The sequence below is a fragment of the Ornithodoros turicata genome, chromosome 2 (assembly GCF_037126465.1).
Source record: "Ornithodoros turicata isolate Travis chromosome 2, ASM3712646v1, whole genome shotgun sequence".
NCBI lineage: Eukaryota > Metazoa > Arthropoda > Arachnida > Ixodida > Argasidae > Ornithodoros > Ornithodoros turicata.
Window position 1 is genome coordinate 104,297,736 of NC_088202.1, and position 21,692 is coordinate 104,319,427.

The 21,692-nt window shown below is 46.6% G+C and overlaps 1 protein-coding gene and 1 long non-coding RNA gene across 4 annotated transcripts in view; one reads left to right on the plus strand and one right to left on the minus strand.

The window, feature by feature from the left end:
* The window catches only part of LOC135385896 (uncharacterized), a 341,034-nt gene that overhangs the window by 33,969 nt on the left and 285,373 nt on the right, over positions 1-21,692 (minus strand). For both annotated transcript variants that reach the window (XM_064615501.1, XM_064615500.1), the window contains exon 2: positions 18,824-19,174. In XM_064615501.1, coding sequence (XP_064471571.1) covers positions 18,824-19,174 — 351 coding nt within the window. The remainder of the gene's footprint in view (positions 1-18,823; positions 19,175-21,692) is intronic.
* Positions 1-21,692, plus strand: part of LOC135385897 (uncharacterized) — a 109,480-nt gene that overhangs the window by 14,751 nt on the left and 73,037 nt on the right. The window contains exon 3 of one of the 2 annotated variants that reach the window (XR_010420529.1): positions 4,554-4,690. The exons of the other annotated variant lie outside the window; for it this stretch is intronic. This is a non-coding gene — a long non-coding RNA (uncharacterized LOC135385897). Of the gene's footprint in view, positions 1-4,553; positions 4,691-21,692 lie in introns of those variants that run through there. 2 annotated transcript variants of the gene reach the window in all.

Consider the following 21,692-nt stretch of genomic DNA (forward strand, 5'->3'; position numbering starts at 1 on the left):
GAACAAATTTCTGCGGCCTCCTTCGACGACCCAAAACTATGGGAAGGCATGCGAAACCTTAAACTTCAAGGCATCCGCTATCGTGTTCCGCCTACGCTTCAACAGGAAATACTCCATTTGTATCATGACAGTCCAGAATCAGGAGGCCATGATGGCATATGTCGGACGTATCGCAAGCTCTGCCAGCGCTTCACCTGGACTAACATGAAAAAGGACGTAAAAGAATACGTGAGTTCGTGCGACACGTGTCAGAAGGGAAAGCTCAGGTATCGCCAAGTAGCTGACCAAATGACGTTACCAGTCCATTCCTCAGTGCCATTCGAAGTTGTACACCTCGACTTCGGCAAGCTCAAAAAGAAATCTGAGGGTCACAGAAAGACACAGGCATTCCTATTGGCCATTGATGAGTATTCAAGGATAGTCAACACCCGTCCAGGCGGTGAGGACACAAGAAGTGTAATCGCAATGCTGGGAAGGGAAGTCTTCCGGAACACGAAAACCATTGTTTGCGACAATGGACCTGGATTTGCAAGCAAGGCCTTAGCCACGTGGGCTCAGGAAAAGGGCCTAGAGATAAAGTTGACAGCGCCCTATCATCCCGCCGCAAACGGTATGGCGGAGCGCGCCATCCGGGATATCAAAATGTTCATCAACCTCTATCCCAATTTTCTTGGAGGATGGAAACCCTGCCTAGAAGCAGCAACACATCATCACAATCGCTCCCATAACAAAGCAATTGGTTGCTCGCCCCACTTTGCACTACACGGAGCACCACCCATCCTTCATGCGGACCACCAGCTTGGCATCCAGGAAAACCTCTGCCTGCAGGAACGTCGCAAGACACCCGCCCAAATTAACCGCTACCGACTAACTATGAAGAGGAATTTCGATCGTCGCCACAGCAGTCGTATTCCTGATATTGTCGTCGGCGATCTTGTACTTGTGCGAAAAGGATTACAAGGCACCAAAGAACTGCCACAAGGTCCCTTCAGAGTAACACAAACTGCCTCTAAGCAAGGCATATTGAAGACAGTGGGGTATACGGCAGACGATAACAAGTTCCACATAGCATCTATCAACAATATTTGTAAATACCGTCCCAGGAGGGACGCATTCAGCAACCCGGGGTCTATGTAGGGCGCCGAAGAGAACGACGAATAACTTGATATGGAAAACGAGAGTGTGCATGTTCAGGGAGGAGCACCGTTTAGGGTTTCACATCCATCGGGCACGAGGAGGGAAGGGTTAGATCGTCACATGCGGAGGAGCTCCTGTCCACTAGAGTCGAGTAGCTTACGTTGCAATACATTCTTGAAAAAGACACGCATGCTTCGATAATGCTAATGGTAGAATAGAATAGAAGTAGAAAGAAAACCAATAGAAACGCAGAAAAATGGGTAATGGGGTTCCGCACCTGTGTGTTACTTGAATGGCAGGCAGAGTAGATGGAATTTTAGTGGCTTGCCTGCAATGTATGTTGTCATTGTGGTTCATACCGTCGCGTTCTGGTACCCACAGGAGAGCGTATTTCACTTAACATTCAGTTATTTTATAATTTGCATCGCTGAAGTGTGCTCTTCGTAGCTATTGGCTGTCGTCTGGGGGATAGTATAGAGTGAGTCTGGAGCCCGTATTGCGCTGCTGAGAGGACCGTCTTCCATTCTTCGACGTCTCGTGACGCCCTTGACTTTCCGCCAATGGACAACTGACACTCTCCCCCCCCCCCCCCCCCCATCTATGCCGAAGAATTGATCCAACGCTTACTTTCCGCATGCCACGAGACACCTCTCGTCATGATACTGCACTGAATCACCGAATGCGGCTCGATGTGGCTTTTACTGCTCAGTGGCATTACCGCTTGAGACAAGTAGACTCTAGCAGATGCTGTCACTGCGGTGCTGTCGAAGATCTAGAGCACATTCTTCTTCATTCCCGACTCTACAAACCTTCCCGAACCGCACTCTCCGGTTCCCTTAATCAGCTGAATTCTCTCCCCCCCCTCTCTCTCTGAAAATTGCATGGTCCCTTGCCAAATCCAGCACACCAACGCTCTGCCCTCAAAGCTCTTTTGACATTTTTGGACACCATAGGCCTTCGATCCGTATTGTGAAGTGGCTCATCATTTCATTCCCCACATCACCACCAGCAGTGGGTCAGAGTATCGGCCCTGGCGATTAAATTCCCCAATCCATCATAGGCAAGCCTGAGCGATCGGCAAAGACAAGGCTTGCCTATGATGGAGTTTATCCACCAGCTAGCCTGCATCTACGCCCATTCTGTCTATAAAACTCCCCATTCATCATCTCAAAATAAAGTTGTTGTTTTGAATGTGATACATAGATCATCGAGGAGATTCGGCTTACCTCTACCATTATGGATCTAAAGACATTGTTAAAATCTGATCTCATGTTATTAGGTGAGGAACTGGGATTATAGAATGAGAAATCCACGAGGAAACCTGATATCCTGGCTACAATTCAGGCTTCAGGAGTTGAGGAGAGGAAGAAGAGCTTTGTGAATGTTGGGAAAACGTTCTGGAACGCAAAAGATACAAAGAGGCTGAACTTCTAGAACGGCAAAAAGAGAAAGATATCGAATTTTGGGATCCGCAACGCCGATTGGAAGACGCAACTAGGAAGATAGAAATAGACCGTGAAATTGAACTAAAAAGGCTTGAAATAGAAATGAAGCGTCTGGAAACATCCCAGAGTGAGATTAGTTTCACTGACCGTGAAAGGTCAAAATGGGCAAACTTTTCAACCCTACAAAGTAGATGATGATGTTGGCTTCTTTCTCGTTAACTTTGAGATGACATACGAGAAAGTCAATATGTCTGAGAACTTGCGGACTCAACGTATTTTGCCAGTTCTATGTTGCGAAGCAGCCAGTGTGATTGCTCGTCTTACTTATAAAGACGCTAGTGATTACGCGAAGGAAAAGGCAGCCCTTTTGCTGAAATACAGGTTGTCTACAGAGGCTTTTCGGAACAAGTTTAGAAGCTCAGAAATTTAGGCTGGGGCAAGCTACCCTGAGTGTGCGTACAACGTTGAGGTAGTAAGGCCACGGTGGTAGAGTGGTTGAAAAGTGCAAAAGCTTGTGACGATGGAGACAAAGTTTTCGAGTGTTTCTCCCTGGAGCTGTCTTATCGAGGAACTCCCGACAAAGTGAGGCTAGATCGAGCAAATGTAGAGACAATAGAAAAAGCAGCAGAGCTTGCTCAGGTAATGCGCAGAGAAGCGTGAAGTAGAGATTAACAGGGAAAAACGTACTGTAAGGTTTAGAAATCCTTCGAGAAAAGAGTAAATTTGAGTCTGGTAAGAACACGACTCACTTCTCTAAACCAAGCACGTGCCGCACGGTACGTCCTAAGCACGGTAGCTCATAAAGATAGCCCATAGCACAGAGACTGTACCAAAAGAAGTGGAAGGGCACAATCCAAATAGGGACGCGAAGGTGAGAGAACTTTCGAAGCAAAGATACAAATTGTGTGCTACAATTGTAAAGAGACAGGACGTATATATATATATATAGGTGCAAGCTATCCTAAACCTAAAATGGTATTTTCATATGTCAGCGAGGATGATGGAAATATTGCCCTGTTGAAGCCGTACATGCAGGGAGTTAGAGGTTAATGGAACACCTTGCAGAGTCTTACGCGATTTTCCAGCAGTTTCCCAAAGTCTATCAGAGTCTTGTCCATATCTCTGCTCAAACCGATCTGATGAGTTGTTAAAAGAAAAAGGTTTGAGTTATACGGAGGGCTTTGTTCAGGTTCTAACAAGGTCAAAACTCAGAGAACTTGCTACAGAACTAATTACAATGACGAGGAATTAGCACCGCGGGTGACTACCGCCGTCAATCCGGATCAGCAAGAAAATGAGCCCGTAGGAGTAGAGCACCTGACGGTACAACAGTCTGGTACGATGAGCTTACAAAATGAATGAAGCGAGGTTCCTTGTAACGGAGGAAATGGTTATCAGAATGATAAGGAAGGCACCGTTGTGTCTCCAATGGTATCTAATTTCACAAGTCTCCTGCAGGTATATATAAGCTGATGCTGATAGATCAGCTGATTCTTCTTTTGAAACCTCTCTACACCTGGGCAAAAGAAGGTACAAATAAGAGGAACGTGAAGTTCTTTTCAAAAGAAAATATTATATACTGCAACTACGAAGACAAAAGGAGAAGTGTCTTCGATCAGCTACTAGTGTCGCAGAGGTATCGTGAAGACCTTCTTCTTCGCTTTGCCATGCAAGCGCGTAGCCAGGACACTTAGGTTTTCAGAAAACGAAAAAGAGACTTTTGCAGGAATTCTACTGGCCTCGGTGTTTTATGGAAGCCTATGTGAGGTTACGCGATACTTTCCAGAGAGTTGACAAGCCAAATGAGAAGGGTACAGAACCACTTACGTTAGTGCCACTTATTACTGAACACTTTCGTCATCTCCTCATTGACATAATAGGGTCGTTGCCTGACTGGATGAGGAAATAAGTATATCCTAGCGACGGACGAGCTGTTACCACCGTGATGTAAGTAGCGTCATTCTACCTTAGGTGACCCGATCGCAAGAGAAGACGACGAAATTCGGTAGTCGGCAAAAGACATGTGCTGGATCGGCGACAGATCAGTCGTTCTTGGCTTTTGGCCAGCTCACTTCTCAAACCATCAATAAACCAGTACTATTTTTGCAGCACTATTTTAAAAGCGTGATGTGGGCAAGCATTGCGCCAATTGCGCTTGTCTCATCCTACAGTTCGCAATACAAACCTTCTGCTCTTTGTAGCCGGACTACTTCATTTCCGCTATACGCAGTTTAAGGCACAATACAGCAACACAATTAATGCTTAATATCTGCGTCACTGGACAGTCGCACCCCTGGATTGCTTCTGTACAATCTGTTTGCCAAGTTGGGATGTATATTGATGTGACACTTGTTCCATCATTTTTATCTACTGATAAATCTCTGAAAATCTGTGGTGGTTCACATAGTGTTCTCGCAAGTAGTCTTTAGCTACTTGGGCGGCTATATCTCGGGTGTGTTTTCCTTCCTCATGCCTGGAATCCCATTGTCATGGAATGCCGTTTCACGTCGTGGCTGGGTTATGGAGGTGTTGCGTTCGCTGCTCTTGGTTCAGGGGCTTCCGATGAACCTGTGAGTCGTCAGAGTTGCTGTGTAGCAGTAACATTGCCTACTCCCAAGTCAGGCCTCTGTTTTACTGTTTTCTCTTGTCTGGGGTTTCGGCGCGACACCCTTGCGGCGGGCGGAAGCGGGCGCCTTCACTCGGTCAGAGGGGTCGGCCAGTGCGCTGGTTGCGACACAACGTGGTAGTTCCGGTAACGCTGGAATGTGCCCGCGAAATGGTTTAAATTGGTGTCGCTACCGGCGTTCTCCTCTTCCCTGCTCTGAACGAGTGAACGAGCCCGCTTCCTTCCACTCGCGGCTAGGGAGTTAGTGTGTCACCCCCAGGAGAAAATACAACGCTCGCGTGTTCCAAAAAAAAAAAAAAAAAGATCCGTATTTTTAATATGATGAATGGGAGTTTCATCGCCAGGGGCGATACTCTTCTCCATTGCTGGTAGTGATGTGGGGAATGAAATAATGAGCCACTTCACAATAAGGATCGAAGGGCTATGGTATCCAAAAATGTCAAAAGAGCTTTGAGGGCAGAGCGTTGGTGTGCTGGATTTGGCCAGGGACCATGCAATTTTCAGAGAGAGAGAGAGGGGGGGGGCGAGAATCCAGCTGATTAAGAGAACCGGAGGGTGCGGTTCGGGAAGGCTTGTAGGGTGGTCAATGAAGAAGAATGTGCTCTAGATCTTCTAGAGGACCGCAGTGAGAGCATCTGGGAGAGTGAACTTGTCTCAAGCGGTAACGCCAGTGAACTGTAGAAGCCACATCGAGTCGCGTTTGATGAATTAATGCTTCACGAGAGGTGAGCAATACTCGTCCGTCTTCGAGGCGAGAGAGCTGATTCTGTGGCGCTGTCAGCCTGTTCATTTCCCACGACGTCACAATGGGCTGGAACCCGCTGAGGAACCAGCCTGTGCCCAGCTTCGTACACAATGTGGCAAGCCATTAACACATCCGTCACCAGGGGTGCGTATGAGCCTTGTAGCCTTGTATGCCAGAATTTTCAAGAGCTTGCAGTGCAGATTTTCAGTCAGTGAACACAGCCCATTCCCGTGGGGTAAAATCAACAATGTGCTGCAGAAAGAAAAGGATGGCATAGTTATGTAGCTATTGATGAGGTTGGATGCGAAAAGCGTTGCACTACGCCTTCGGATGGTATGCTGAATGCCGAGGCGGATTTGCCATTTCTGGCTGTGCCATCTGTATATGCTGCTGCTGGCGTAGAAAAATTATTGTCTACGAGAGCATAAAATGAGATCGAAGGACTTGAGGGGGAACCTGACCTCTTCGAAGCAGAAGGTTCGTGAGACTTACAAAAGGTGGGTCGTACCGGCAGAGACCAGGGGACGTCCTGCGGTGTTACGTCCTTAGCTACGAAGCCAGTAAGAGACTGGCGTGTCCTCTGCGCTACTCGTTAGATGTCGCTTTCATGGCGGTAACGAATTTTCCTGAGGAGCGGGTGAAGAGGAGTGTGAGCACGCAAACGGAGGAAGTGTCGAGCCGTTTCACGTTCACGTAGAACACCAACTGGGAGTTCACCAGCTTCAGACAGGACTTGCCGTGTTTCATCCTTGGAACTCCAAGGCTGCGACAAAGGCTTCGAGCAAACAGGGCAAAACCGTAAACTTTTATCCAGCGCTCTAGCTAATGGACACCCTGGAGCAAGGTTTCCAAGTAACCGTGCGAGTTTAGAGATGTTTGGCGCGCAGCTTGATGTTCGTTGTACTGTACCCGCGACACAGGACTATCCATAGTTGGTCCTAGGTATTTATTACTTTGACTCTATAGAGGAGATGCTGCTGCTTAAGGTGAAAGGAGGAAGCCGTCCCGAGTGAACAAGCACGCGCGCAAACCTGGCCTTGCTCTGTCATGGGACGTCCAGTTCCGTCAGAATCTACCAGAGGCTAAACGTTGATGTTCCCGTGTTCAGTGTCACCTGTCGGCGGGAACACGGGCGAGAACGTGGAATCGCTATTGAACAGTCATTCTACAGCCATCACGGCGCTAGGGGAGAGAAAGCGTGTGTACTATCTTTATGATATCTTGTGTATCGTCGACATTAAGCCTCTCCGCGGAAAGTAACGGTTCTGAGGCTGTAATCTTCTTATATATACCCGCACACATACATATTCGCCCCTTGGTAAGTTGACGGAAAGCAGATGCCAGCGTAGCGTAATTGGTTGGCGCACACAACCGGCAATCGAGAGGTGTATAGTTATTTATTCCCGCTGTTCTCTGGCTTTTTCGACGACTGCCATATTTCTATTTCAGTTCGACAGCCTGTAGTTCTGTAAGGTAAAAATTCGCAGACCGTATGTTAGATGAACGATGCTCTATATAGGTGTAAGAAGGCAGCTAGTGGCGATATGGCTGATAGTGCTGTGACACTAGTGCTGACGGGGTACGTGAAGAGAAGCAAAGCAAATTAAAATAAAAAAGGAGCGATGGTGGCTCCGCTAAACTACAGCTGACCTACTAGATTATACCGACCATGTCGTAATCGACAACTGCTATGCAAGAACCCGTTCGCACGATACGCTAGGGGCGCTACACACGGGGCCGCGACATCTCCATCATGATTGGATGATGGGAATTTCACTTTTGAATGTGCAGAAGCGGGCATACGACCGTATAGCAGACGACAGCAACAGCTGTCGTCATCATCATTCTATGCGTCATCCTTCTCATTCTACGTCATCATTCTCATTTTAATTCTCATCATCATTCTACGCGTTTTCATGGGAGCTCTTGCTCCCATGAAAACGCGTAGAATGATGACGATAACCACTTTAGAACATTAGCAAGAACGCATCTCCAGTGGGACAATATGCTTTGCTTGTACAAAAATCCTACGGAAGGTAAGTTGAAGTACAAGGTATTATAGCAACCGAGGAAGCAATAAACGGGCTGATGAGCAGTGCCATCGCTATATAGCTTCCAAAAGCGTAGCTCGGAAGAGGTGAAAATAACATGGCTATAGTAGGTCGTTCTTAAAGCTGCAGGAGTAGGGACAGGGGAAATGAACAAATGAAAGAAAAAATAATGGCTGCAAGGATAAAATATAAGAAGAGACAATGCGCCTAGTATACATTAATGCGGCGCTTGACACTGATCTGAAATTGGGGCGAGCCTAAACAAGGCGAAGGACCGGCGTCGCCGTCTGAGGCCTCATGCATGTTGAAGAACAAGCTAAAGCGGCTGCCGGGAGGATAGAGTGTCTTGAAGATATATGAGTAATGATTCCTTGAACGTGATTGAGAACGCACAGGGACAAGGACGACACACACGGAAGTGTTCAACTACCCTTTTGAGCAGATACGAATTCCAGGGAAGGTTAATGAGCAGAAGGAACTCTGTGCCCAGAAATTTCTAAGCAACTTCATAACAATAATAGTGCATCGTAATCTTCTGCTTTTTCTGGTATCGTACAGATGCATTGATATGCGTGCCTCTGAAAGCTGCTTACTTCCTTGGCTGCCCTTAAGGTATCAGATTAAAAGTCGGCGCGTTTGACATCAAATGCGCGACATTTAATTCCATTTCCACCGAGAACGTCGCGGCTATAATCCAATTATGTTGCCATAGTAAAAACAGAGCGGGGATGCCGTTTTCCTTCGGCACATCTCCTCACGAAATGCCGATATAGTCTAACGTATATTCTAGTCTTTTTGGGCCAAGCGGTGATCGTCATCACCATAGCAACACACGCATTCTTCTGGGTGGAAGTACGCTTCGCAGGGACTGTAATTTTCTTCTTTTAAAATCCCCCCGTGTTCATCAGAAAACAAGATTGCTATTCGCGACCCGACATAACATTAATGAAATTGCGCAAGTACCTGATATAAGCACGCACGGCATAATCTCCAGTTGCACGGCTGGCCTGTTTATAGCACGTAATGTGAGTCCTTTCTACGAACTACTCTTTTTGAAAAAGGAACTCGCTTTCTGAATAAGTAAAGTCCCTTTTACGCAGTATAGGTTCTTCAGATAGTTGCTTGATAATGCAGACGATTCTACTTCGAGAAATGGGGCATACATTTTTGTTGAGTCATACTTTCCATTGGTTATTGAGCACTGGAGATTTCCGGAGTGGTCAGCCGTGCGCGGCCAAATGTGGAGTTGTCACATCACTTTTCCATTCCATAGCATTAATTAATCCATAAATGGATAAGAGGCATGTCATATAACTCTGCTAATATACGCTTTAATGCTCAAGTGTTTCTTACAAAGTGTAGTTCTATGGAATGTACGTTTGTGCAGTCCATGCGCTCTACTTTTAGCGTGCAATTCTGTCAGAAGTAAACTATACTCTGCGGAGTACTCGAAAAGAACTATATATGGTAGCTATAGTACAAGTACAAACTAAACAATTTAAACTACATTAACATTAAAAATAAACCCTGGCTGCACACTCAAAAAATGCCGCTAGACACATCGATTACATCTACTCCCATTTTAGCCCCTTACCGCCATAATTTACTCCCCAGCGCAGCAAATAGGCCTTAAGCTTCAGAGCTATGCCGAAAAGGACTAATATTACTTTTTATTCAATGTTAGCGCCGCGAAGCAACTGTGACTATGATCGGCGTACAGACGAGGACAGACGGAGTGACAGCCGCAGGAAGGAGTGGGAGACATAGGGTTAGTATGCGCCCTGGGCCGACTTCAGGGGGAACTGTGCCGACATTCGTCTGGAAAATCATTGGAAAACACTGATGGGAAAACCTCAGACAGCGCAGCATGTGGTAGGATTCGAACCCACCGCCTCCCAGTCTTCAGCACGGCCTTGGCTACTACCAACGGGCGGACCCCTTAACCCGCTCGGCCATGCAACTGTTTCGTTTATTTTTAATTTTTCGCTGAGGGTGCACAGCGCACGCCAAATGCGCATATACAGAACAAAATGTTCATCGTCCTGTTTAAAACGTTGAGATTAGCGTGAAACGGCGTGTGAAACCGAGCAAGATTCTTTTTGATGAACTCGAAACTTTCCAAGTCAGGAGCCGCTGTAATGACAACCGCGTCGCACGCTTAGCAGCACACGCCAGTAACGCCGTAGCCTACACGGCCCCAACAGCATGCCCTTATAAAACACCTTCGACACGGGGCAAGCGCAGCGACGACGATGCATATTTTTAAAGGTTATAACGCATTATCGGAGTACGAGAAAACATGAGAGAGAATGAAGAAAAATGAAAGGTAAACAAAAAAGGACAGCCGACCGAGCGTAAACAAATAAAAGAGGTCGTGTGTATCGCGCGTCGTTAGGTGACATTTTGGAGGGAACGATTTAATTCCCGAGAGGGATGCCTAGTAGATTCCTTTTCCTGCTTGTTTGCGCCGTCGGTGATAGAATTGAGTATTGAGTATACTGTACGCTATGCAAACAGGGTGCATTGTCTGATGTTTTCCATGCTATGTGCACTGTTAGCACAACGGTGCGGTTACAGTCATGCGCAGCATACAGTTATAGACAAGTGAAGAAAAAAAAACAGCTGAAAAGGCCGAGCAATATAGAGAGGAGGAAAAATTCATGCCTCTGGGCACCCACGTGCGCAGGGGTGGCAGCGATAGCTGTGCCGTCCACGTGCAATAGTTCGCGGTGTGCTTGCACGTCTAACGAGCTAACGAAGGGCGGAGCACTGTCGAGAAGGCTACGTGATAAAACCCGTGCACAGTGCTCTTCGCGTGATACGTGAAGGGCACAGCATACGTCACGCGCAATGTGTCACGTGCCCGTCTTTTTGAATATCCTGCCATTCGTTAGCTCGTTAGACGTGCAAGCGATTAAGCCTGGTGCGTGACGTTATCGAAAGAGTGCTCAGGCCTTGCTATCTCGCGTTCGTGTTTCGTTGGCGCAGCGGTAACGACGACCATAATGCGACAAGTCTGCGATAAAATCAATTAACCCTTGCTATCTAGGTGGCATTGACTTGGCGACCGCAAGCGCGCAACACCGCTGCCAAACATTTTCAATGAGGCAAGGGAAAGGGTGCATGCTAGCTGGTGTAGATCCATGAAGAAGACCGAGAGACACGGACACTGAAGACGACACATGCAAGTTCTCAGACATATCAATGGAAGAAGGAAACACAAGGATCGGTCCCTCCGTCCAGGCGAGTGTAGCCACCCCCTAGCGGTCGCTCGAGTCAAAACAGCAATTACGTCCTGTCCGCCACGTGATCCTCTCTGAAGTTTCGGTTGTGCAGGGCTTTGTTTCTCGCGTTGCTCTCCGTGCGTTTTGCTTTTCGAAAGTCATTTATTGTTGAAATGTGAGCACCATCGTATAAACGACGTATGGTAATGTGCTCCTCTCACGGATGCTGCTCTCGTTCAACGGAAAGTCACAGCAGGGTGTCGGAGTCAATCGAAAACCAGAACCAAAAACCGAAAAAAAACCCCGCTATTTTGGTGCGAACCGGAACGGAATCGAAACCGTATACGTTTTTTTCGCTCAGGACGGAAACCGAAAAATTTATTTAACGGTTTTCGGTCCAAGAAAAAACTTCGCCGGTTTGGACTACGAATAGGCGAATGAAACTGACGTCGTGTGTTCTGAAGTCATGTCATGGATACTTTACGAGGGTTACGGTTATGGTGGAATATATGTCGGTATCCTATGACCCTTAGGCTCCCTTTGTAACGTTTTATCGTTCGCGTACATAGACTTAGAGGTGCATGTGACCGATTGTGACTCTCTACCAATGTGCCGTAGTGTTCGTTTTAATTTCATCCGCCCAAACTCTCCTCAACTAAACAACGACCCAAGGGGGCTGCGTAACGGCTTCTCTATCGGTAATGTCGCGCAACGCGTCCCTTGTCTGAGAGCAGTTGAATACATTTAGGTATCCGCGAGGGCAAGCGCGTGCGAAGTGGCGCCTCTTTTGTGGACAGGACACGAAGAAAAGAAAACGGAGCCGTCGAGCGCGTTTGTGAGTGAAGATGTTCCTCGATTTGCGTCGTACTCGTGCGGTGGTGCTTGCTGGCTAGGCAGCAGCAACAGACACTCGGATGGGACGCGATCGCACCAATCCAGCAAGAGAGTACTTTACGTATGACATCACGACAAACAAGTCAGTCTGTATCGTGCGCTTCAAGAAAGGAAAAAGCCTATTTGAACAGACAGTCACCTACATGAGCCAGGAGCTACCAACTGCACAGCTGCCTATTAATATTAAATACCATGTATGCGGAATAGACGGGTTTACATTTAGCAACATTGATTTTTTTTTCTGGGAATGAATATGCCCACCACAAGCGGACCCGGTTAAAAGCGGTATGAACCGTTATTTTTTTGCTCCGGAGCAGAACCGGTACCGGACCGTTTATGAGAGAACCGGAACGAAAAACGTTTCGGTTCGACACCCTGTCATGACGTACGATGTGAGAGACGATATCCACGTGGGACTGCATCAGATGGGACGACAAAAGCACACGACGAACACTCCTGTGTGGTAATCCATCAGTGAAGACGGCAGTATGGTCAGGATATCTAAGACGCATCATGTCCGCTCCCAACTGTTGAAGAACTATAGCTTGCGCTTGATGCTTTGGAACCTTGAGGCCAGGGACAGATAGGGAGAGTGAGGGCAGAAGAAGCGACCACGGAGTGGTTGTGGGAACTATTGGGTGGATTAGGAACGGAAGGAGCTTGGGCCTGACATCCATGCGACACTTGAAGACGGCACTTTGGTTTCGCCGATAGATTTTTGCTAGAAGGGGATGACGACGGCGGTGTGTTCTGAGGCGCATGTAATGGCGAATGGTTTCCATCTGCCGTAAGATTTCTACCGGGAACTCACGGGCTGCGGCTATCACCATCCGTGTTTCCACTGCTCTAGAAACACCAAGACACATCCTCAGGCTCCGTGCAAGTATACACCGAAGCCGCTGTCCCTGAGTCTGAGTGACGCCATGCAGGACAGGAATGCGTATACACAAGTGTGCCACGAACTAAAGCGTGGTGAGGGGCCAAAATAGACTTCTCATCCATTCCCCACTTAGCTCCGGCAAAGTGACGGATGACAGATATCCACCGGTGGGCCTTGGTGTTCAAGTGGTCGAACTGCTTCTCCCAGGACAGGTTGGAACCAAGGATGACGCCCAGAAGCCTGTGATGTTTAACTTGTCTGAGCGGCGGGTTACCAATGGAGAGCTGGCACTGGCGCATATCCAGATACCACCACGTTTCCGACCGAAAGATGGCACCGCAATCGAAGAGGTAAGCAGGTCCTATCCCCTTCCGCAAGGGGGCGCTCTATCACTTTAACCCGTTCATCTGTTTGTATTCACCATGTGTAGGCGTCCTGGGGTAGCCAGTCCGACTTTGCCGCGACCCACATTCCCATTTTTTCTTCTTTACCACATTCCCATCACCATCGCCACTCATCCTCTCTTGTGGTGCATAAAATAGAGCATAGAATCGATCAAAGAATACAGCCTCAGGGTAGAGCAGAGCATAATGCGCACAATAGATATAGAATCGACAACAAAGTTCGTCATAAAACCACTACAAACTTCATCCAAGATCACGGCGAGTCGTATCTGCCAGACGAGTTCTATCTCGTTATCATGCGCAGGCTTCCTGAGCTCCGGCCCGTTTTGCTGAGTAATATTTTGTCTACATCGGACGAAGGCAAGCTTGCATGCTCGCAACCCTGGCAACTTAATTAAGTCGAGAGAAACCTGAAGTCAAGGGAAGGACCGGCGAGCTTTTGATGAAAGCCCTGTTAGCGCGAACTGTTTCGCTTGCTTGGGGGAAGCTGTGATGTTTCTGGAAAGTAATTTATTCTCCTGCTGCAACTTCAAGTACGTGCTTCTTGCAGAGTGCGATGTTTACCGAACCTGGAAATAATTCAGAAAGAAATCTGGTTGTGCAAGCGCTACAAGAGCGCTATGCAGGTATGATGCAAGGCTGCAGGGGCTTCTCCAAACTTCCAGAGACAACCTGCAGAATAATGCTTCAGATACCACATATGCCACCGAAAAGCATCGATGGGTACTTTAGAGAGATATACGTATCTACTCAGACTTCAAATTGTGCGATAATAGAAAGCAAAATAATTTTCTGGAAAATGTCTTAGTCTGCTTGTAATTTATCTGCAGACCATGTTTCTAACGTTCTGCTGATTAAACTGAAATTTTCGGAAGATTTAAGACGCACAGACAAGAGGAAAATGGATTCATAGTCATCCGAATAATCATTATAAAGTTTGAAGCGCTGTAATTAAGGATAGACTCAGAGTACGCAGAACATCGAAGACCGGGTACGCACGTCCGTTGAACTTCTTCAAGGGTAATCAAAAGGGAACAACGGCTGGTGAGCGGTGCACTCCATTCGGAAGAGCGCAATTAAGAGTGCTTAAAATATAAGGGCCGCTTTTGGGACTCATCATTAATCGCTAATTAAACAAGTGTATAACCGTACTTCTTCGAAGAAGTGCATGTATATGACGGGCACAACCAGGCAAGTAATTACTTACTAAAGACTTATTCGTTGTAATTATACTTAGAGGCACCTTAAAGGAGAAGTGAGATGCCCTTGCTGAAGTTTTTCGTTCTTAGATGCGGCGTGTTGTGCAACAAGGAGTACGAGCTCTTGCGAGTGTTACGGCGATCGCATCTGATCTGAAACACGCGCGATAGGCCTCTGACCTTCCCACACCCTCTAGGATCCTTCCACTCCTTCAAAGAACGAGGAAGTGAGCGAGGGAAGTCGACGTCACTTCGTGACGTTCGCAGACCCGATGGGAGAGCCTATAGAGGAGATGGCGTCCCTCTACATGAGTCCCTACCGGCAATGATGTTATGCCACGGAGAGGCGATGATGGTGACCTATCTCCATGGCCGCGCCGGTGGAACTGAATGCTCCAGGGGTGTGTCCATCCTCGTCGTTGTCCACGGTCCGCCACAAGCCCATGATGTAACTCGTGAGGTAACCCAAAGTGGTCGAGACGTCGTATAGCAGTATCGGACAAATTTCCGGGGGACAATGAGAGCTTACGGCTGCTCCCCGGCCTGATGCCACGCCGGCCTGATACCCCACGCCGGCCTGATGCCACGCAGGGCCTCCTGACATCACCCGCGGGGATCGAGCCAGGACGATGGCTGCTCACTCCGGACGTTTTTGTAATTTTCATGGCGCAGTGACACATACATTGCACAATATTGTGCATGGTGACTCCTGATAGTGTGCTTGGTGAATGACACTGGGTTTCCAGCCATGCTAAAGGTCACTTCCTTGCTCCTTTAAAGTGGCACCGCGGACTAAAAAATATTTATTTAGAACATTTATTTGAATTTACATCGACTTTCGGGAAGCAATATTGCCAAATGCGTTGGTAGATTGAACCACCCCATGACGTCATACTTCTCAAAACTAAAAATTAATTTTGTGATAGTTCCGCTTCACATAGGGAAACAATATTTTGGGAGAATACATTGTGAGGCACTTGGATTCCAATGTCATAAATTCCGTAGGATTCTGAAGACACAATATACTAGTCCGCAGTGACACTCTAATGTACCGTAATTTCACGCGTATAAGCCGCAGGACCCGTTTTTAGGAACGTTTTGAAAATTTTCGGGCAGATAAGCCGCGGGCAATACGACGCGACTGATTTGTGCGACAAAGCAGACCATGGAGAAGGCCACAAACACTGTGGTCCATACTGCGGGGTCGGCAGTGTACAACAAAAGAGGTCAGTTCTAATGTTCTATACCTAGAGTCACTAAATAGGGGTACAGGGTATCGCATTCCTTTTCCGCGCAGGAGCCACCGTTCGGTGTCCTTGATTGGGCCGATCGTGTCACGTGGTTTCTCCTTCCAAGAACGCGCCGTCCATGTTGAGTCCCCTCCAGTTACCTCGGTTGCGAGCTGGCTCGCATGCGCGCAGTTCTCCGGCGGAGAAGGGGAAGATTGACGTCCCATTGCTAGGCGACGCAGCCTCGCCGGACCCAAGATGGCGGTCTCGCTCGCCGGCGTGGTTCAGTGTCGCTACTCTGCTCCCTATTTAGTGACTCTAGTTCTACCGTGATCGGATTGTGCCCTTGTTGTGTGTTTTTCGTGAATCGACGGGTCAGTGGCCTTCCAGTAGACATGAATCGCTGTCACCACTTTCGTTCAAGCTGCTGGGGGAAAGGCAGCAGGAAAGTCAGTCTACTCGAAGTTTGACGCGCCCCTATTACGCATTGTTCTTGCATTGGCAGGGCGGTGCTGTTCCAGAGACACTTCCAGCCCTTTCGTTAAAATCGGGACATGGGGAAAATACCAGGGCAAAATAGTCATCAGATAAGCCGCATCGGTGGATAAGCCGCAGAGCGCCCGTGAGGAAAATAAAATCGCGCGTAAGCATGAGGCTAATACGCAGCAAATTGCGGTATAAGCAACCTAGGTTATAAAACTTCCTCGAAGGCCCGTGCACAACTACCCCCTTTTAAAAACTACTTCTGTGTCGATGCTTGAGATCGCGATAGTTGCAAAATGCGCCTGCGGCGAAGCACGCTTTACAGACACAAACTGTGTATCTGTAAGATACGTTTAGTGGCGCAGTGTCGTACGTAACGTCGTTACTGTAATCGATATTTTTTTACATCGGTACCGGAAAAGTATCTTAGTTACAAATTTACGGGAAAGCGCTGTGCATATCATTACCGGTACCGAAACGTTGTAGTGCACACTTTCTTCACCGATTAAATTTATTCCTTTTATTCATTGTGACTGGTCCACCTAGACACGGACAGACTTACCCCTAATAGAGGGAGAGAGAGAGAGAAACTTTGAGCCCCAGCTACTGCTAAAAGTAAACCAAAGTTTCCAAGCTGTATAATAATTTATGATACAGCTTATACACTTTGGTTGACTTTTAGAAGAAATAGAATATTTCTTATTAATATGTATTATACTTTTTTGTTACAAAACTGTCTTCTCTCAATTCGCTATAGTATACAAATGAACGGCTCACGTAAGCGACATTTTGATGTTGCAGATTTTATGCAACTTCTTCGTATTTTCAGCAAAAGTATAGGGTAAAGCATTGCGTTATTTTTTGTAGTAACGGTAGCGGTCGAGAACAGCTTGCAGGCTTCGCTGCACTGCCCTCTCCTTCCAACTCTGTGTGGTCCTTATAACATAACGTTGCCTCGCGGTATAGGATGGAGGTAAACTAACAAATTGATAGAACAGAGGCGCTCATTGGAACGAACATATACATGTGCATTTCTCATTGTAATGAATTCTAAGTAGTGTAATATACTAGTGCTGTCGTTGAATAAATTTCCTCAAACACATACAAGGACTCTGCTAAATCGTGTTTGACGAATATTCTTTCATGATTTAGCCACTACATCTTGACCCCAGTGTTCGTCATGTATATACCAGAGTATACCACCATGGCGATTGCATGATGCATCAATGTGGCTGATGACGATGAAGAGATAACGGGTATAGATACGATACGATGTTTTCGGGTTAAGTTCTATTTCTCCGAATTGTACACCCCTCCTCCGAATCTGTTTCGAACCAATTCTGGTTAAACCCGATTCCTCTTCGAGTTCAAATCACGTATCAATCATCAACTCGACTCTTCCAATGAGACCTCACAAGCTTCGCCACACGCCAGGCTTGAAAAAAAGTGTCAGTCAATTGCTTTCAGCGGAAAGTTTCCATTTGCAATGTTTGTCCATTATACTATACAATTTAGTAGTAATCTGTATGCGTGTCTAATATAAATATTATTTGAGTGCAACAGTGATGAACTATGCGAGGCACATTTATGTTAAGCATTTGGTGCTTGTGACAATTATTATTATTACGAATCAGAAATACCTACAGAGGTCCAACTTTCTTCTATGAGCTGCGCACAAATAATGTGTTCCAATGAACCAGAATGTCTTCATTGAGTGAAAGCAAATGAGATAAAAACGTCTCACTGAAAAAGAAAAAAAAACCTACTCGTGGGCACGACGAACGAACGACAGAACACACAAACACAGAAACGAAAACGACAGAACACAGAGACCCATTGGTACACCGGGCCTATGTTGTGTCGCGTTTTCGCTCGTGCTTACTCGGTATGGAGTTTCTCTACCAGTCTAGCCTGTATTTATGCAAATTTAACTGCTTACTGCTTACAGCGAAAACGCGCTCGTTTTGAGCATCGCACAGACTGCTCGATATTTCTCGTAGAGTTTGGTATCAGCAGTCTTTAAACGAGCGTTTCCTAAAAGACAACAGTCGGCAGTCTCTTTAAATGAAAGCTACATTTTTAATATTTGCCGAATGGAACGCCACCGTGGAAGATTTGTGCATCATAAATATGGCACAATGTTACTTCTTCGCGTGCCCTACACAATGCTTTAAACTTTGCCGCACTCGCTATTACTGTAATGACGTTACCAATGTGGCCGGTCAGCTTTCGAGTTCAGTGTTGCTTGTTGTCCCTTGTTTGTCACAAGAATTTCGCCGCCGGTAAGGTGAATTTGTTCGACATTCTAAATATATATAAGTAACGACGCAACAATTTTGATGACCAATGACCGCTCGAGTTAGGAGCTGCGTCGCACTCTAAGGCCTTTATTGAAGCAGGAGTGAAATGGGAACTGAAATTGAAATTGAAATTGAAAAGAAGGGCACATAAAGGATGCTGCCCAAACCAAAAGCAAAAGTATGTGCTTATGTGGTGATCCACTTACCAACGATGACAGTCAGGAAGAAGTCATTCTGCGAGACTCCCAGGTCTGTTTCCACCTTGCAAGTGTAGTTTCCTTGCATGGCCATGTGAGCACCATTGATGACAATGAAGGACGGTGAACGATTGTTGAGGTCGACGCGCTTTTCGAACAGATTGCGCGCGAGTGGCCGCCGCCCTTTGCGCCACACATAAACCTCGGCGCCATCTTTGTACCAGAGAACACGGCGCAAGTCCTCACGCGGAGAGAGAAGAAAAAAGCAGAGAAGTTGAGCACCTTCACCCTGCACCACGTATTGGGTCTTGTTGCTGTCGGACAACAGCCGGACCTCGGTCACCACCACACTTCGTGCCGCTGCAAGGAAAAAAGAAAAAAAAGAGGCATGATTAGATTCTGAATCTGCGTTGTATATAGTTACAAGACTCTTTTGGAGTGCTAAGTTTGGTCTTATAGGCAAAATCTCGCTAGGAATGATACGGAAACATACTTTGCGTGTATGCAATCTCTGAGCTAATGGATTAGGATTGTCTGCTTTCGAGCAGACAATCTATTTTTCCTTTGCATTTGCATTAGACTTTGCATTTTTCCTGACACTGCTGCTTCTCCCATTGTAAATGGGCTCCAGTGACGAAACGCATGACATGACACTCGCGTTCGTAGGAAAAACGAAACATGGAAAGTTTTACTTTTTTGCGACCTGGGTTTGAATAGTGATAAACGCTGTTCAGTACAGCTCGCAGTTTGAAGCTTCAAATAGAAATAGACGATCAACGATAAAAAGTAATAATAAAAAAACAAAGAAAGCAAGAACAAAAGACCTCTCGACAAAATCAAGAAACTCGAACAGGGTACCATTTATCAAGAATGTTTTTTATTCAATCACGCAGAAATCCATCGATCCAGGATTGACTAACGAAGTTCCTTCAAGAGAAGGCACGTCACTTCTCGTGATTTCTTTGGGAGGGATCACGAGGTCCCTTTGTGTAGTCCTTGCACGTCTTGCTGCAATCATATCCGTGCGTGGAGAAAACAACGGTTGCTGCAAGACGTGACCGGAAGGTCTATCCACATCTACTATAGGCATGCTTCTAGCAGCATTATTGCGGTGTGCGCAAGTTAGAGCACACATGAAGAGCAGGATGTCGACGTTGACGTGTACTATGTGGTACGACTTGGGACTTCTTCAGTCGCCAGACGTCGTTTTTTCTCAACTTCTATAGCAGCTGTTTACACGATGGCGGCGAGCAAATACCGATATCCTGGTTACTGATCGAATAATTTTGCTTGTCGTGTTAGGCACCATACGTTTAGAACTGGAAGCCCGGGCTTGTCGACACTTCACTGACTTGTATATGCCTGCATTCAAAAAAAAAAAAAAAAAAAGAAGAAAGAAAGAAAAAAGAAAAATCAGCAACTTGTACCGGTTATGTAGCTGTGAGGTGCTCTAACGATTACGATACATTGGCACAATCTTTATGGATATCTTGCATATTAACGCCTTTCTGTGCTTCTGTATTGTCGCGCATTCATGATGACCTATATTAAGGTCGTATTGTTACGAGCTATAAATCCATAATTCCATCAACGACACTCTATTCTTATTAGTTGTAACTCATCGCCGCAATCGATTTTTTATTCGTTATTTCTTCTCCATAGCAGATGGGCTTAGTATGGAGTTGGAGTTACGAAAGAAAAATATGGAGATGGTGGCTCCTACGAAACACAGGAGCCGGCTACTCCAAAACGCTTGAAAATAAAAATCAGTAAGTCTAAAAAGCTAGAGGCGCTGCAATGTCCACAAGAAGTGTCATTAAAGCAGCTGTCGCACGCTGTCTAAGAACCCTCGGCCATTCTCCGAGGAGCTTCACTAAGTCTAGAGGACGGTGGTGCAGTCTTTCCAAGGCGGCTCGGAGGTCATTACGTTGGGCACTGCATCTGGAGCAGTTAATTAATATGTGTTCAGTGTGTTAGTATAATGGCTATTGCTAAGGGCTGTTCACCAGCACTATTAGACAACTTCTATCCTCGCAAACTCCATATGCTTCGCACATTGGAAAACGGGATCTTCTGCTCCTGCAGTTGGAGAACTGTGCATTCCCGCCACCGGCAAAATAATACTAGGTCGGTTTGGAGCGACAGTTTGGACCCAGACGAACGAAGAAGCAAAACAATCACGTTATTTTTGATGATGCGCAGAATTACCGTGTGGTGGTGGTGGTCGACTACTTGCCGTAGTCGACCACGCTCAGGCGGACAACGTCACGACTATTGCAGGGGGGATCGTGCGTCCTGGGCCGACTTCACAGGGAACTTTGACGACATAACATCACCATATAAAATATTTCAAATCAACTCGCAGCCAATCGTTTATCAGTCGACCCCCGTTTATCCAGACTTGACTGTTCCCAGCGAAAATGTCCGGATAGCGGCGCATGCGGATAAGTGAAACACGATGTTTTGAGCTGTCCACGAGGCCCGTATTATTTCGTAATGCACATGACCATACTCATTTGTGCAAGATTGCTAGATCAACAAGCTCCCCGGATACTCCGCGCGGATACTCAACGGGGTACTTCGCGCAATCAACGAAAGGCAATCCGTCTGCTGGTAGCCTTCTGGAGTGACACTGGTCTCACAACTGTGTTGGGAACACTAAGTGCGAACTCCATCTTAGTGTGATCTGCTGACACCGTATTTTGTAGAACTGTAGTGTGTTATATTGTTTTCCCGCTCTATTGATTGAGTGCCCGTGAGAATGTGAGGGATCCCGCTGCGATTTGTTTTGATTGCTGTGAGGATTTTGATTCAGAGGGTGTAATAGCTATACAGCAGCTCCTGCAACAGAGCACCCATGGTGGGTTGCTGAAAGCTC